The sequence below is a fragment of the Jaculus jaculus genome, chromosome 2, assembly GCF_020740685.1.
Source record: "Jaculus jaculus isolate mJacJac1 chromosome 2, mJacJac1.mat.Y.cur, whole genome shotgun sequence".
Taxonomy (NCBI): Eukaryota; Metazoa; Chordata; class Mammalia; order Rodentia; family Dipodidae; genus Jaculus; species Jaculus jaculus.
This window is the reverse complement of record NC_059103.1, coordinates 190633094-190647991: the sequence shown is the minus strand read 5'-3', so window position 1 is coordinate 190647991 and position 14898 is coordinate 190633094. Positions and strand designations below refer to the sequence as shown.

At 42.5% G+C, this 14898-nt stretch overlaps 1 protein-coding gene across 5 annotated transcripts in view; it reads right to left on the bottom strand.

Moving 5' to 3' along the window:
- The window catches only part of Col14a1 (collagen type XIV alpha 1 chain), a 252858-nt gene that overhangs the window by 128768 nt on the left and 109192 nt on the right, over positions 1-14898 (bottom strand). For all 5 annotated transcript variants that reach the window (XM_045144601.1, XM_004661366.2, XM_045144602.1 and 2 more), the window contains exons 14-18: positions 14646-14785; positions 5128-5254; positions 2764-2903; positions 1419-1551; positions 54-113 (exon numbers count right to left, since the gene is read on the bottom strand). In XM_045144601.1, the coding sequence (XP_045000536.1) occupies positions 54-113; positions 1419-1551; positions 2764-2903; positions 5128-5254; positions 14646-14785 (600 nt within the window). The remainder of the gene's footprint in view (positions 1-53; positions 114-1418; positions 1552-2763; positions 2904-5127; positions 5255-14645; positions 14786-14898) is intronic.

The window sequence follows — 14898 nt, the reverse complement described above, 5'->3', positions numbered from 1 at the left end:
CTTCTGTTAGAATCCAACTTGTTATGGGTAAAATGGGCCCTGTGGGTTCTCACCTGATATCACAGATCTAGTTGGTTCTACAGTTGTCGCTGATTCCGTCCAAAAACTGTCAACTGAAAAAAAAAAATATTCATGACTATAAAAATTATATGACCACCATAACCCCACACATTTGCAAAGCTCACTTCATTACTTTTGAAGAAACATTCCCTGCCCGCCCCCCACGGCTGGAAGGTGTGCAATGTGAGTTGTAAGGCAGGCATGTCTGCTCCAGAGGAGAGAACTGAGCCCCAGAGGAGTCCCCTTCTCCTCAGAGATGCCAGTCCACATAGAGAACTTTGAATTACATCTACAAAATTATGAAACCTCCCAATTATTTTGAAATGAGGGCATAAGCATGATAATTAAAAGCAATTGAATTGCAGCCCAGGTTGTGAAAGGGCTTCCAAACAAGACCACCTAGTGAGGCAATGTGTTCAGTCAGGAAGCGCATCTCCTGTGTCTCAGATCTGCCCTGGGCACATGCCGGAATGGAAGGGCCATGGGCCTCACACAGGTCTGGGGATGCATCCCCTGCGGTACTAGCTCCTTGTAATGGACAGTCCATCCTTATCAACTGGAGAGGCTTGGGCACACAGGCCCACCCCCTTGGTCTCACTTCGGCACCGTTCCTAAAGGTGATCCTAGTGTGACAGCTCCTAACAGGATTAACTGGAGGCTGTGTTTCAACTTCTCCCTGTGCGCGCTCCCATGCTGGGTAAACTCTTTAAGAAGCCATCTGAACGCAGTTGTCTGTCTTGGGATTTGATTCCAGAGAACCCAATCTAAGAGAATTTAGTATGTGGATCATACATCACTTCTGTTTAGAAAAGAAATGAAGGAATAAATCAGTCAGTGTGTAACTTTTGCACAAAATTCTTGGAAGCAAGACCAACTTGGAAAATTCCAGAAACTCTTGGACACATTACAGCTTGGTTTCTTTGCCGATTTATTCATTTATAAATTATTCCATTCATCCTTCCATAGACCCACCCACTCATCCATCTAGTTATCCATCCATACCTACATTCATCCATCCATTCATTCCTCTATGCATCCACCCGTCCATCCACTCAAGGACTGTTAATGGTACAGGTAAAATGTACCAAATACTGTGCTCATTGCTTGAAGATATAGTGTTGAGCAAGAAGGATTCGGCCACTGCCTTCGTGGCGGGAACAATGGAGAACAATAAGATGCTTCTCACCTGAGAGTCCCTGACAGTAAAGACACAGGAAGAATGCCCAGGTGGGAGAAGGAAAAGTTGAAACCTGCGTAGCCATGGATATGGCAACACAAGAGGGTGCCTGGTGGGGAAACCAGGGTGGCTGTGTATGGTGGCAGATGCTGGGGCTCCACTCAGGCAGACCAGCACTTACGTGTGGTCCCAACCGCGGTCACCACCTCGCTCTCGCTTCCATCATCGAGCACGGCCAGCAGTGACACTTCGTATTCCGTGCCGGGCTCCAGGCCTTCAACCACGTATGAGTCCTGCTCTTCCTGCAGGATGACCTGTGAAGTGCTTGGGCTTAGTAACTAGCCGTATTTACATGAAAAGGGGGAGGTGAAAGTGTAAAAAGACTCAAACATGAAAATTTTAAAAATGCTGTGCTGTGCTGTGCTGTGCATAAGCGGGAAATAACTAGGGCTTGACAGATGGGTCAGAAGTGAACGCGCTGGCCTAACCACCCAGGTTCGATTCCCCAGTACCCACTTAAAAGCAGGTATACAAGGAGGCGCCTGCATCCAGAGTACATTTGCAACAGCTGGAGGCCCTGGCCCACCTAGTCTCTCTGTCTCTCTCTCTCTTCTATCTCTCTGCTTGCAAATAAAGAAATAAAAATTTTTTTTTAAAAGAAATAACTAACTATAACAAATACCAAGGCCGCTAAAACTAATCTTCTAAACTTCTTACTGACAACTTCCGCACACATACACAATGCGCTGGAGTCATAATTCCCTCCCACCACCTTCGCTTGTCCCTGCTCTACGATTCCTTCTCCAGTGAGCCCCTTGTTCTTTCCAATAGTCCTCTAAAAAAGGTTTTATTTGGGCTGGAGAGATGGCTTACTGGTTAAGCACTTGCCTGTGAAGCCTGAGGACCCCAGTTCGAGGCTCGATTCCCCAGGACCCACGTTAGCCGGATGCACAAGGGGAGCATACGTCTGTTTGCAGTGGCTGGAGGCCCTGGCACACCCATCCTCTCTCTCTCTGTCACTCTCAAATAAATAAAAAGTAACAAAAGAAATTTAAAAAGAAACGGTTTTATTTATGTTTTTGAGGGGGAGAGGAGTATGGGCAGGCCAGGACCTCTGCCCACTGCAAAGAACTCCAGATGCATGCACCACTTTGTCCATCTGGTTTTAACATGGGTACCAGGGAATCAAATTCCCACCATCAGGCTTTGCAAGCGAGTGCTAGTCTCTCTTCTATTAAAAAATCTATTTTAAAAATCAAATCAGAGATTTTATTCCCTTCAAGTCCCTTAACAAATGCATTATTAGTATTGAAAAAGTAGCACTTTGAAATCTTATTGTAAGTTACTTGTGAAAGTTGCGGAATCTGAAAGTATGTAAACTGGGCCCTGGTAAGGATGCATTTTAATGTTAGAAACATGATTTGATACTTTTAAAACCCTAGGCCTTGCTAAGTATGATACTTCCATAGTCCTTCGCCTGTCTTGGAAGGACCGCTCCAGACGTTCGCCCTGGCTGCTCTGCTCACCTCCTGGGTCTTCCCGCCGTAGACCGGGATCCACATCAGCTTGTGCTGCCCTTCCTCGGCCGAGAGCGGGTGCCACGTCACTCGGAAGCCATCCGTCTTCACCTCGTCGATCTCTAGGTATTGTTGCGCTGGAATGTCCTCTGGAGGCCGGGGAAGGAGAGTTCGTTAGGGAAATCTCAGGGCAAGAAACCAAGGCTGGAGCAGCAGCCAGAGGCCTTCACATCTGCACTTCCGCAGAGCCCCGGGAAGCAGCCCTGGCCCACTCGCTGCTGCTTTTACATATGTTTCCAGCATCTTCCAACAGCACGAATTAGGAAAGCCACAGACATAACCGATTTTTTTTTTTAATTTCCCAGTAACTCTAGAAGTCCTATTATTTACTGGGCTGCTTTCATTAGGCTTAAAAAGCAAAAAAAATGCCATGTTCATTACTTTGTATTTTGTATTATATTCCACATATTTTGAGGAAATAAGCATTTCTTTTTGGCCATCTCTATTTTAGTGGCTAAATCATTCCCAGGCAATAAGTTAAGTTCTGGGGAAAATATCTTTTTATTTTTCTTTTTAATTTTGGACTATCTTCAGCCTCTTTTTAATGGGTATTATTTATTTATTTATTTATTTGAGAGAGAGAGAGAGAGAGAGAGAGAGAGAGAGAGAGAGAGAGAGAGAGATATGCATGCACCACCTTGTGCATCTGGCTTACATGGGAAGGTACTGTGGAATTTAACCTAGGTCCTTAGGCTTCGCAGGCAAGTGCTTTAATGGCTAAGCCATCTCTCCAGTCCTTTTTTAATATATTTATTTATTTGTTTATTTAGTTATAAAAGGGAGAGAGAGAGAAACAGGTAGATAGAGAGAGAGCGAGGAAGAGAATGGGTGTGCCAGAGCCTCCAGCCACTGTAAATGCCAGATGCATGCTCCATCTTGTGCATCTGGCTTATGTGGGACCTGAGGAATTGAACCTGGGTCCTCTGGCTTTGTAGAGAAGCACCTTAGCCACTAAGCAATCTCTCTAGCTCCCAAAATATCTTTTTAATGAAGATGTGTGTAGACCATAAGTGAAACAACATTCATCAGACCTTTCATTATCTCACAGTGTACATACTTAGTGTTTTTATATCAGCACTCATAATACCCAAATATACCCAAAATGAGATTTCAAGTCCTTGATTTTTATCTGAAATGAAGGATTTTAAAATTCTAATAGAACACTGTGAAAATACCATAAAGACTATTTGTGTAATTATTAAATATTTCTACAAGCATTATCTCTCAATCCAGACTTGTCATCATTTCTCTCTCAGTTACCTTTCTGTTTCCTCAGTTTTGAAATGCAATCAATAAGTTCAGGAGTCAACAATAGACCTGTTGCCACCAAGAGGCAAAATAGTTCTATGTTTACTGGGAAAGTACAGAATACAACAGAAAATGATATATCCAAGCCTTCTATTTAGCTTAAGTACTTAAAACATTTCTTGTTGCTTTAAGAGTTTTAGGCTCCTTAACAGTACAGCATTTAGCTACATAGAGCAAAGGAGTGTCATTAAATACATCATACTGTCTTTTTTTGGTGGGGAGGGGCGGTTTTCAAGGAACAGCCTCTCTCTAACCCAGGCTGACTTATGTAGTCTCAGGGTGGCCTCGAACTCATGGTGATCCTCCTACCTCTGCCTCCCAAGTGCTGGGATCAAAGGTGCGCCCACGCCTGGCTCTCATGCTGTCATTTTTGTTTGCCAAAAACTGTTGGATAGCAGTAGTTTCAAAATTCAGCTTCATGCACACACACACACACACACACACACACACACACACACACACACAGAGAGAGAGAGAGAGAGAGAGAGAGAGAGAGAGAGAGATTGAGAGAGAGCAGATGAAGGAATAACAGAAGACAGATTAGGAAGATGACAGTGAACACTTTTTTAAAACTAACAACTTGGGGCTGGAGAGATGGCTCAATGGTAAGGACTTGCTTGTAAATGCTTATGACCCTGGGTTCAATTCCCCAGCATGCACATAAAGCCAGATGCACAAAGTGGAACATGTGTCTGGAGTTTGTATGCAGTGGCAGGAGGCCCTGGCATACCCCTACTTTCGATCTCTCTTTTTCTCCCTCTCACACAAATAAAATATTAAAAATAAAACTAAGATCTTTTGAATTTACATGGTCTTTTCTTACTTCTTGCCTTGATCAGAAACAATTATCCAGGACACACGCTAGCTATCTTATTGTTCATTTTGTTAATAATAGCTTAAAAACTAACGTGCATTCTCTTCAAAATCACAGTTAGAGAAGCTGTTGCAGGTTTTGGTGGCTAACTAGCTACATTTGAAAACCATTCCAACCAGAATGAAGCTTACCTGTGGTGAAAACTCCAACCAGAGGCAGAGACTGCCCCTCCTCATAGACGGAGAAAATGGCAACAGAATACTCTGTGAGCGGCGTCAGGCCTTTCAGAGGGAACGTGGTGATGGGATCAACTTCGACCTGCAAAACACAGGCGTCATTGCCGCTACTTGCAATGCTCTTTGACAATATGAACCACTCTGTTGTTGTCGGTAGTTTGACTTTGAGCAGAGCTATAAATCCTTCCAAGCCTAAGCCTGAATGACAAAACCAGTTAGCGCATGTGACTTACACACTTTGATTACCTATGAGTTACTTCTCAGGATGATGGTGTGACCAATGTTATTTGCATTCACAAAGGATTTGAAGTGAGCATCACTTGACGGGATGGGAGTATAGATACAGTTTCCAGCAAGGCCTACCAGAAGTAGACAGTTTGGACCCCACTGAGTCGGCTCTGTTGGCTCCATGGCTGAAGGATGCATGATAGCTCTTATCATAACCACCCAGGTAATTAGCCATGAGAGGGAAAAATCAGGAAGTACCAAACATTCAACACATTTGTAGCACTTACCTTCATGTTGCTGGGCAAAAATATGTATCTGACCAGAAGTAGCTTATGAGAGGAAAGGCTGTATGTTGGCTTACAGTCTTGAGAGAAAGCTTCAGCACAGTGGGGAAGGCATGGCAGGGCAGACAACGGAATGTCACGTCTTGGTACACCAGCGGGGAGGTAGGGACTGGACTCAAACCTCAAGGCCTGCCCCCCGTGGCACACCTCCTCCAGCAGGTTTCACTTCTCAAAAGCTCCACAACTTTCCCAAACTGCCACCAGCTGAGGACCCAGTCTTTGAAACACATGAGGCTATTGGGGGCGGGGGACGATATTTCATTCTAACTACCATAATATTCCTTTATCTTTCACAGAAAGACATATCTAGAGAAAATATATACACAGTGATGAAGTCCTTAGACTAAGGACCAACGATGTAAGAAAAGGAGTAAGAAATGATCTTGATAACGAAGAGGAGACTTTGAGGAAAGAAAGCATAAAGTGAGAGGAAATGAAGGTAAGATTTAAATGACAGAGGCCTGATGCATGTCACCCTCAAGGGGACAGAAAGAACAGACATGGGTGTATTACTGAGAGCTTGGTCATGCAGGAGGAGGTGTTATAGCTTAGTGGTACTGAGAACTTACTGCAGCTCATGGATGTGGTGGCTCTGTCCACATGTTTCAGATACCTCCTTAACCCTCTGTGAAACACAATAACTGGAAATAAGATGCCTTAGCTCTGGTGATAGTCTAGGAAATTGAAGAAATGACCATATTTATCTGAAAGCCAATTTTGTCAAATTAGGTACCACTTAAGATATTTCCAAGAGACGTTCTGAAGTAATACAATAAGATCTCTTGTCTGAACCACTATTAATCACAAGTCTTGTGGGTATATGAGGTTAAGCAAAAATGGACCAACTGATATTAAGTGGTTGCTCATGCAGCCAGTGGGAGCTTTACAAGATAAGTACTTAAACTTTTACTGGGTATTTATTGGCCTCCAAATCAAAACCAAACACCTCAATACTTCACCTTGACCTTGAGTATTCTGGGATAACACCCCAAGACTCTCAATAGACCCCTGATGTCCAGCCATATTGGTTTCTATCATGACCTCACCTTCCTCGCCTCAGGATCCTTGCACATGCAATTCACTTTGTCTATGATCCTATTATTCAGTTCTCTTCAACATTAAGCCTTCCCCATCTATCGTAACTATGTTGAAATATGACTTTCCTGAGGTTTCATTTTCCAAACTTCTCAGTAGGGCGCTCTCTAACAGTGATTTTTTAAAAATTTATTTATTTGAGAGAGACAGACAGAGAAAGAAGCAGAGAGAGAGAGAGAGATAGAGAGAGAGAGAGAGAGAGAGGGAGGGAGAGGGAGAGGGAGAGGGAGAGGGAGAGGGAGAGGGAGAGAATGGGTACACTAGGGCCTCCAGCCATTGAAAATGAATTCCAGATGCATGTGCCACCTTGTGCATCTGGCTTATGTGGGTCCTGGAGAATCAAGCCTTGCACTGGGGGCCTTAGGTTTCACAGGCAAGTGCTTACCCACTAAGCCATTTCTCCAACCCCTAACACTGCTTTTGCTATCTCCTTTCTGCCTCCAATCACACTTGAACTTACTTAATGTATTCACCTATTTGTTTACTATCTCTTTTCTGTGTAGTGTGAAGCCCTTGTGGGGCAGGATTAAGGGAACGTAGCATGAGTAGATCCATGTGACGATGGAGGCACACAGAACCCTCTGCAAAAAAGAGAAGGCAGGGTTTGCGTAAACTAAGAGTTTGGAAGCCAAAGTCATCTCCAAGGAATCAACTGTAGGTCAAAGGAAAGGGCTAACCTGCGGAGAGGGTTCCATTTCACCTTTCAAGAACTCTTAGCTTCTCTGTTAATAAAGGGAAAGCTGGCCTGGAGAAATGGCTTGGCAATTAAGGCACTTGCCTGAGAAGCCTAAGGACACGGGTTCAGCTCTCTGGATCCCACATAAGCCAGACGCACTTGGTGACGCATGCATCTGGAGCTTGTTGGCAGTGGCTGGAGACCCTGGCATTCTTTTTCTCTCTCTCTCTCTAATAACTATTAAAGAATATTTAAATAAAATTTTTAAAAAGAAAGGAAAAGCCAACCCAGCCTTGTCAGCCACCCCACTGATAGAGCATACGCAAGTGAGTTCATCTTGGCAGCTAACCCAGCCAAGCTCCCCTAGGGACGGGCGTCACCTCAGCTGACCGCACATGGCAGAGCCCCGCAGGCCGGCTGAGCTCCGCACACTTGCACAGCCACCAGCCACCAGCTGCTGCAGTGAGCTGCGTGTCAGTTACACAGCACGCGCTCTCCGAAAGTCAGGGTCACTTCCTCGTGAGGGATCACCAGCGTTCTAAGTCAGGCTTGCAATCAGCGCTTCGTCCAGCCTGGCCTCTGTCTTCATGCTGCACGTCCATGAACACTCCTAACCTTTACCTCTGCTCTACAGGGTTGGGAATTGTGGCTTTCATGTTCCATATGGAGAAAATGAGTCAAGGAGCTTGCCCAAGATGAAACCAGCTAGGATTCAAACCCAGCTGTTTCACACTTTAAATCTTATTGTCTTAAACATTTGTACCACATGCTTTATTATTTAAAGGCGCAGAAAACACACATTCGTTTTCAAATATGAGACATTTCTTCCAAAACAGTGCTTATGCATTGCTTTCTGTTGTTCTATTTTTATTTTTTATTTATTTATTTATTTATTTATTTATTGTGAGGTAAGGTCTTGCTCTAGCCCAGGCTGACCTGGAATTCGCTATGTAGTCTCAGGGTAGCCTTGAATTTACGGCAATCCTCCTACCTCTGTCTCCAGAGTACTGGGCTTAAAAAGGTGTGCACCACAAAGCCCAGCATTTCTGTTGTTTTAAATTGTTATAGCTGAGATAGGAATTCTAAAATCATTATTTTATTTACAGCTTCTCTCCCTATTTTCCAACATCAAATTCTAGGTGCTTATAATTGTGATTTGTCCACAGAGAAAACTGAGGCCTGCAGAGCTTAACTAACTTGTCCTGAGCCATACTATTATTATTATTTTTTTTAAAGTTAGTTTTTTTTTTTTAATTTATTTATTTATTTGAGAGCGACAGACACAGAGAGAAAGACAGATAGAGGGAGAGAGAGAGAATGGGCGCGCCAGGGCTTCCAGCCTCTGCAAACGAACTCCAGACGCGTGCGCCCCCTTGTGCATCTGGCTAACGTGGGACCTGGGGAACCGAGCCTCGAACCGGGGTCCTTAGGCTTCACAGGCAAGTGCTTAACCGCTAAGCCATCTCTCCAGCCCATGAGCCATACTATTATTAACCAGCACATCTGCTAGGGCATTGACCTTATTTCTAATATGAATGGACTAGAAAGTGAGAATTTTGCCATAGATGTCAAGTATAAGGGGGGAAAGTTAAAATCAAATTTTCTTGGGTATACTAAGAAACAAAAAAGGAAAAAAATCATGTAAGTATATATCCCTACTTTCTCCATCTCTCTCTCTCTCTCTCTCTCTATGTATATATATACTGTTTGTGTTTCCCACCCTAGTATTAACCATTCCTGACTCTGCTTAGCTTCCGAGATCAGATTAGATTAGGTATATTATTCAGGGTGGCATGGCCATAGACTGTTTGTGTTTCTTTCTATTCAAAAGGATCTAGTTTATTTGTTAAAGTACTTTACTTGAAACTGGACAAACTAAATTTTCTATGATACCTTAGGATATAAGAGAAGGATTTGAAGAAATGATGAGAAATGGCCATGATCTCATTGTTTTGAAACTATTTTGAAAATGTCTTTATAAACAGTCTATTAAAAGCTTAGCTTCATGGGGAGGTAATATGATGGAGAATGGAATTTCAAAGGGGAAAGTGGGGGGGGGGAGGGAATTACCATGGGATTTTTTTTTATAATCATGGAAAATGCTAATAAAAATTTAAAAAAACAAAAAAGCTTAGCTTCAGCCTAATTTTGGGAGGGATGAAGAAAGGTCCCTAATGAAAAATGAGGATATTGATGACTCATGGCTATAGGGAACTGGCCTCTCAGAGCAAAACTCATGCAGCATTCAGTCTCCATCATGTTCTGGAACTTCCTAGACCCTTTCAAATAAATTCATACGGAGAGTCAGCCGGGTGATCATTGTTGGGGACACAGTGGTGGAGACACGGACTTGATATGCTTACTGTGGGATGACTATGGAAGCAGGATATGGTTGGCTAATCAACCCTCAGGACCAAAGAGGAGGAGACATGGTACCTCCTTTCCATGCAGCAAACATGTACACGCACACACGCACAAACACACACACACACACACACACACACACACACACACACGCTCCTGGCATGATCTTCCAGTGAGAAGAAAACAGGGTCCATCTTTTCCCTTTCATCCTAAATAGTGACTTGAGAGCCTAATTGGATGTGCTGAGGTGTAGGAATAATTTCTTCCTTCAATGCCTGTGTGTTCACATATTTACGTCTACATTTATAGTGTGAACCAAATAACAAGCACATTTTTATTGGTGGGTTTAGCTAAGTGTGTTTTTTAGCTTCTATTTATTTTTATATGCTATAAGTTATTTCAAATATAATGTGGTTATAAATCCTATAAAGCCTTAGCCTAAAAATCAGAAACAAGAAAAAAACACTTCATATTTTTACTTAATATTTTTTGTGATATTCCATACAATACATTTAGAATCAGGAAGAAATTAAAGATACAAAAATTATAAATAGCCACTATTTTTTTCTGATTTACCTGGGAGAAGCATTTGTAAATAATAAGTCACTAAAATTATTAGTAACAAAACAAGCACTCAGATTTCATATAAAAATGTGTAGCTGCTAATGTTCCTGAGAAAATAACTAGGAATATCCCAATGATGTCCTTTTATTATTTTATTTATTTTTATTTTATTTATTTATTTTGGTTTTTCAAGGTAGGGTCTCACTGTAGCCCAGGCTGACCTGGAATTCACCTTGTAGTCTCAGGGTAGCCTCACACTCATGGCGATCCTCCTACCTCTGCCTCTCAAGTGCTGGGATTAAAGGCGTGCTCCACCATGCCTGGCTGCATGATATCCTTTCTAAAAAGCTGAGAGTTTTGGCCATAAAGTAATGCCATTTTAACATTTTTGGGTCTTTTACGAGGCTATGTATATGAAGACACTCAGAAGGAGCTCACTTTCAAATACCAGATCAATAGACTATCTGGGTTCATCATCATTTGTAGCAAAAACCAGGTCTCACTGGCTCAGAGACTCAGTATTCTTGGGCTTCCTGGATGGCCACCAGAACTCACCGCGATCTTCACATTCCCTCCAACCATAACCATTACTAAGAAGATTTCAAATGGGTGAGTTTTGTATAAAGACAGAAATCAGTGGCTAGGTTGATGGCTCCGTTAGTCAAATGCTTGTCACACAAGCCTGAGGACCTGAGTTTAGATTCCCAGCACCCCCAAAAAAGCCTGGCACCTACACTTCTAGCCCCGACAAGGCAGAGACAGGAAACTCCTTAGATCTCACTGGCTGAGTGGTCTTGCCAAATCAGTGAGCTCCAGGTTCAATGAAAAAGACCCTATCTCCAAAAGCAAATGGAGACCAACTGAGGAAGACACTTGACACTGACCCTGATGTCCACATATGCATGTACACATGTGCCAGTGCACCCTCTCTCTCACACACACACGCACCCACACACATAGGAACACACATATATGCACACCACAGACTCAGTCACTGCAAAATACAACTAGAAATCATTGGTACCTGTCCAGAAGTCCCACAGTCTAACTAATGTGACTCCCTTAGATCTCCATGAAGCAGGAACTGAGACATTTATGTCATGCGTGGGCACACGCTTCCCATCGCATTGGTCCTTACCTCCCCTTCTGCCATTTGTCATTGTTCAGCAAATAATTTCTTCTACATCAAAATGCGAATGTAAAATATAACCCATGTTACCTTGATACTTCAAAAGCATAGGTAAGAGTATATGTTTGCACAGGTGTCTGATTCTTTATGTTATACACACACAACACATACACATACGTACATATGATCTCTCTGATCCTCATTTTATTATGCCAGGCTCCTATCTTCCAAAACAAAACATTTTTGTGGGGGGAGGTTCGAGGTAGGGTCTCACTCTGTCCCAGGCTGATCTGGAATTCACTATGTAGTCCCAGGGTAGCCTCAAACTGATGGCGATCCCCCTACCTCTTCCTCCCTCAGGGTCCATTGCGGAATAGGTGGTAGAAAGAATGTCAGAGCCAAAGGAAGGGCAGGAATCCTTACAATGTGCTCCTCCAGATACAAAATGGCCTGGATATCCATGACCTCAGAGTTCCTGACACTACCTACACAAGACCATCATAATAGGAGGAAGAGATGATGACATTAAAATAAAAGAGAGACTGTATTGAGAGGGGAAGTGGTATGATGGAGAGTGGAGTTGCAAAGTGGAAAGTGGGGGAAAGAAGGAAATTACCATGGGTTGTTGTCTACAATTATAGATATTGTCAATAAAAAAAATAAAATAAAAAAGCACAGTAAAAAAAAAAAAAAAAAAAAAGGAACTAGTCCCAATGGTCCAAGATTCATCAGAATTATTTCCCCTTCAGATCACAAAGGCTATCAGAGCTCTTGAACATTATTTCTGTACACTGGGAATTGTATGCTTATTGACTATCCATTATGTATAGGTTTTGTTTTTTCTTTGAGAGAGGGATCTCATGTACCTCAGGCTGGCTTTGAACTTTCTATCTAGCCAAGGATGATCGTGAACTTCTGATCCTTCTGTATCCATGTCCTAAGGGCTGGGAATGTAGCCCAGTGCACCTGGTTCTATGCAGTAGTGGAGACCAAACCTGGAGCTCTGTGCATGGCATGCAAGCCCCCTGCCAGCCAAGACCCACACAGTGACTTGTAATGCCTTACTCCTTACACTATTTCTTGGACTCAGTTGCAGGAAAAGTTTGTCCCTGCATATGAAAATACTTGGTTCACTTGATCAGAAAATAGAAATGATGTCATCTAACATATTTTCCTCTTTGTCTTAGCTTCCTGGACCAAAATAAGGAAAAATAAAATAAAAATAACCTTGCAATCTTGCTAAAATGTATTTCCAAGGAAAGAATTTCTGAAAGTATTAATCACTGCAAGCAAGATACTCTATTTTTCATGAGTTTTAATAAATTCCATTGCTTGAAAGTATCTTTGTACACATGCTAAGTTCTTTTTAAAAATTTATTATTTATTTATTTTTACAAAGGTAATATATATATATAATATATATATTATAATATATTAGGCTATATACATATACATATATATATATATGTATATATATATATATATATATATATATATATATATATATATATTGGTTTTTGAGGTAGGGTCTCGCTCTAGCTCAGGCTGACCTGGAATTCACTATGTAGTCTCAGGGTGGCCTCGAACTCATGGTGATCCTCCTACCTCTGTCTCCTGAGTGCTGGGATTAAAGGTCATGCACCACCATGTCCAGCTAAGGTTATATTCTTTTAGCCTCTCTCCTCCAGCCCCGATTTCCCTGAGGTACCTTTTCAGGGGAGTTATTTGTATTCATTGTGGGCTAATTAAGGCCTCAGCCAGTCTGGGTGCTGGGTCTATGCCTCAGGATATTCCTTTCCATGGTGGGATGCTGAATTCTTTAAAAATTTATAGTTTTTTTTTATATTAAATTCATCTACCTAAGGTCTTTGAAGCCCCAGTTTACTCAAAACCAGGGAGATAGGATAAATAACAGTGATTTTTATGTTTAGTTTCATACTTCCATGAAGATATGACCTTCTCCACTCCCATGCACCCTTACAGACTTTTCAGAGATGGCCACATCTGAGTTTATCTGTTATCCTATAGGTTACTCTCATGTGATTGTTGTCCCTCCCATGGTAGGTGAGACCTGTGTTTTCCCGCACTGAATCAAATTTAGGAAGGGGCTTATGACACTATCAATGCAATGTAGTGGAGGTAATATAAAATGCTCTTTTCTTGAGGCATGATTGGTAGCGCTGTTTAGCCCAGACTTAGCTCACATGTGAGATGCTTCAGCCTCAGCCTACTGAGTGCTATGATTACAGGTGTGTACCACCATGCCTGGTATTTTTTTAAATTAATTATTTATTTATTTGAGAGCGACAGACACAGAGAGAAAGACAGATAGAGGGAGAGAGAGAGAATGGGCGCACCAGGGCTTCCAGCCTCTGCAAACGAACTCCAGTCGCGTGCGCCCCCTTGTGCATCTGGCTAAGGTGGGACCTGGGGAACCGAGCCTCGAACCGGGGTCCTTAGGCTTCAGAGGCAAGCGCTTAACCGCTAAGCCATCTCTCCAGCCCGATGCCTGGTATTTAAAAAAAATTTTTTGGGGGGGGGACTGGTTTGAGGTAGGGTTTCACTCTAGCCCAGGCTGACCTGGAATTCACCATGTAGTTTCACTGTGGCCTTGAATTCACAGTGATCCTACCTCTGCCTCCCAAATTCTGGGATTGAAGGCATGCACCACCACACCTGGTACCTGAGAATAGGTCATTAAAGGTGATACAGCTTGCTCTAACACTTTCTCTCTCCCTTTGAACACATGTCCTGGGATGCCTGAGCCAACTCTCCTGAAGCCACATGCTGGGGCCTCGTGTGAAGAGTAACTAGGAGATACGGAAGCCATCCACTGTTCCATCCAGACACAGCAAAATCACTGAGAGATGTTTCTCCAGCCACCACATGCCTGTAACGTCATGTGTGACTCCTCCTAGCTATAACTGCACATACCCACAGAAACTATGAAAGAAAATAATTACGATTATTTTAATTCAGTAATCTTTGAATATGAAACCATAATTGAAAAATGCACAAAAACCTGATATATATATGTATGTATATGTATATATAGACATGTTCCACAACCCACCTCATTGATTTCAGTTCCATCGGCACTGGTATAGACAATTCGGTAACCACTGATCTTTCTTGAGCTTGGGTCCCAGGTTAGCCGGGCGCTGTTAGAGCCAACATTGGAGATTCTCAAGTTTCTTGGTGGAGTTAAAGGTACTGGACAGCAAGTGGAATCAGATGTTATTAAAAAGTTAAGTAGCATGCATGTAAAAAAGACAAACAAACCACACTTTAGATTCCTGAGCTATTTCATATGAAATTCACCTAGA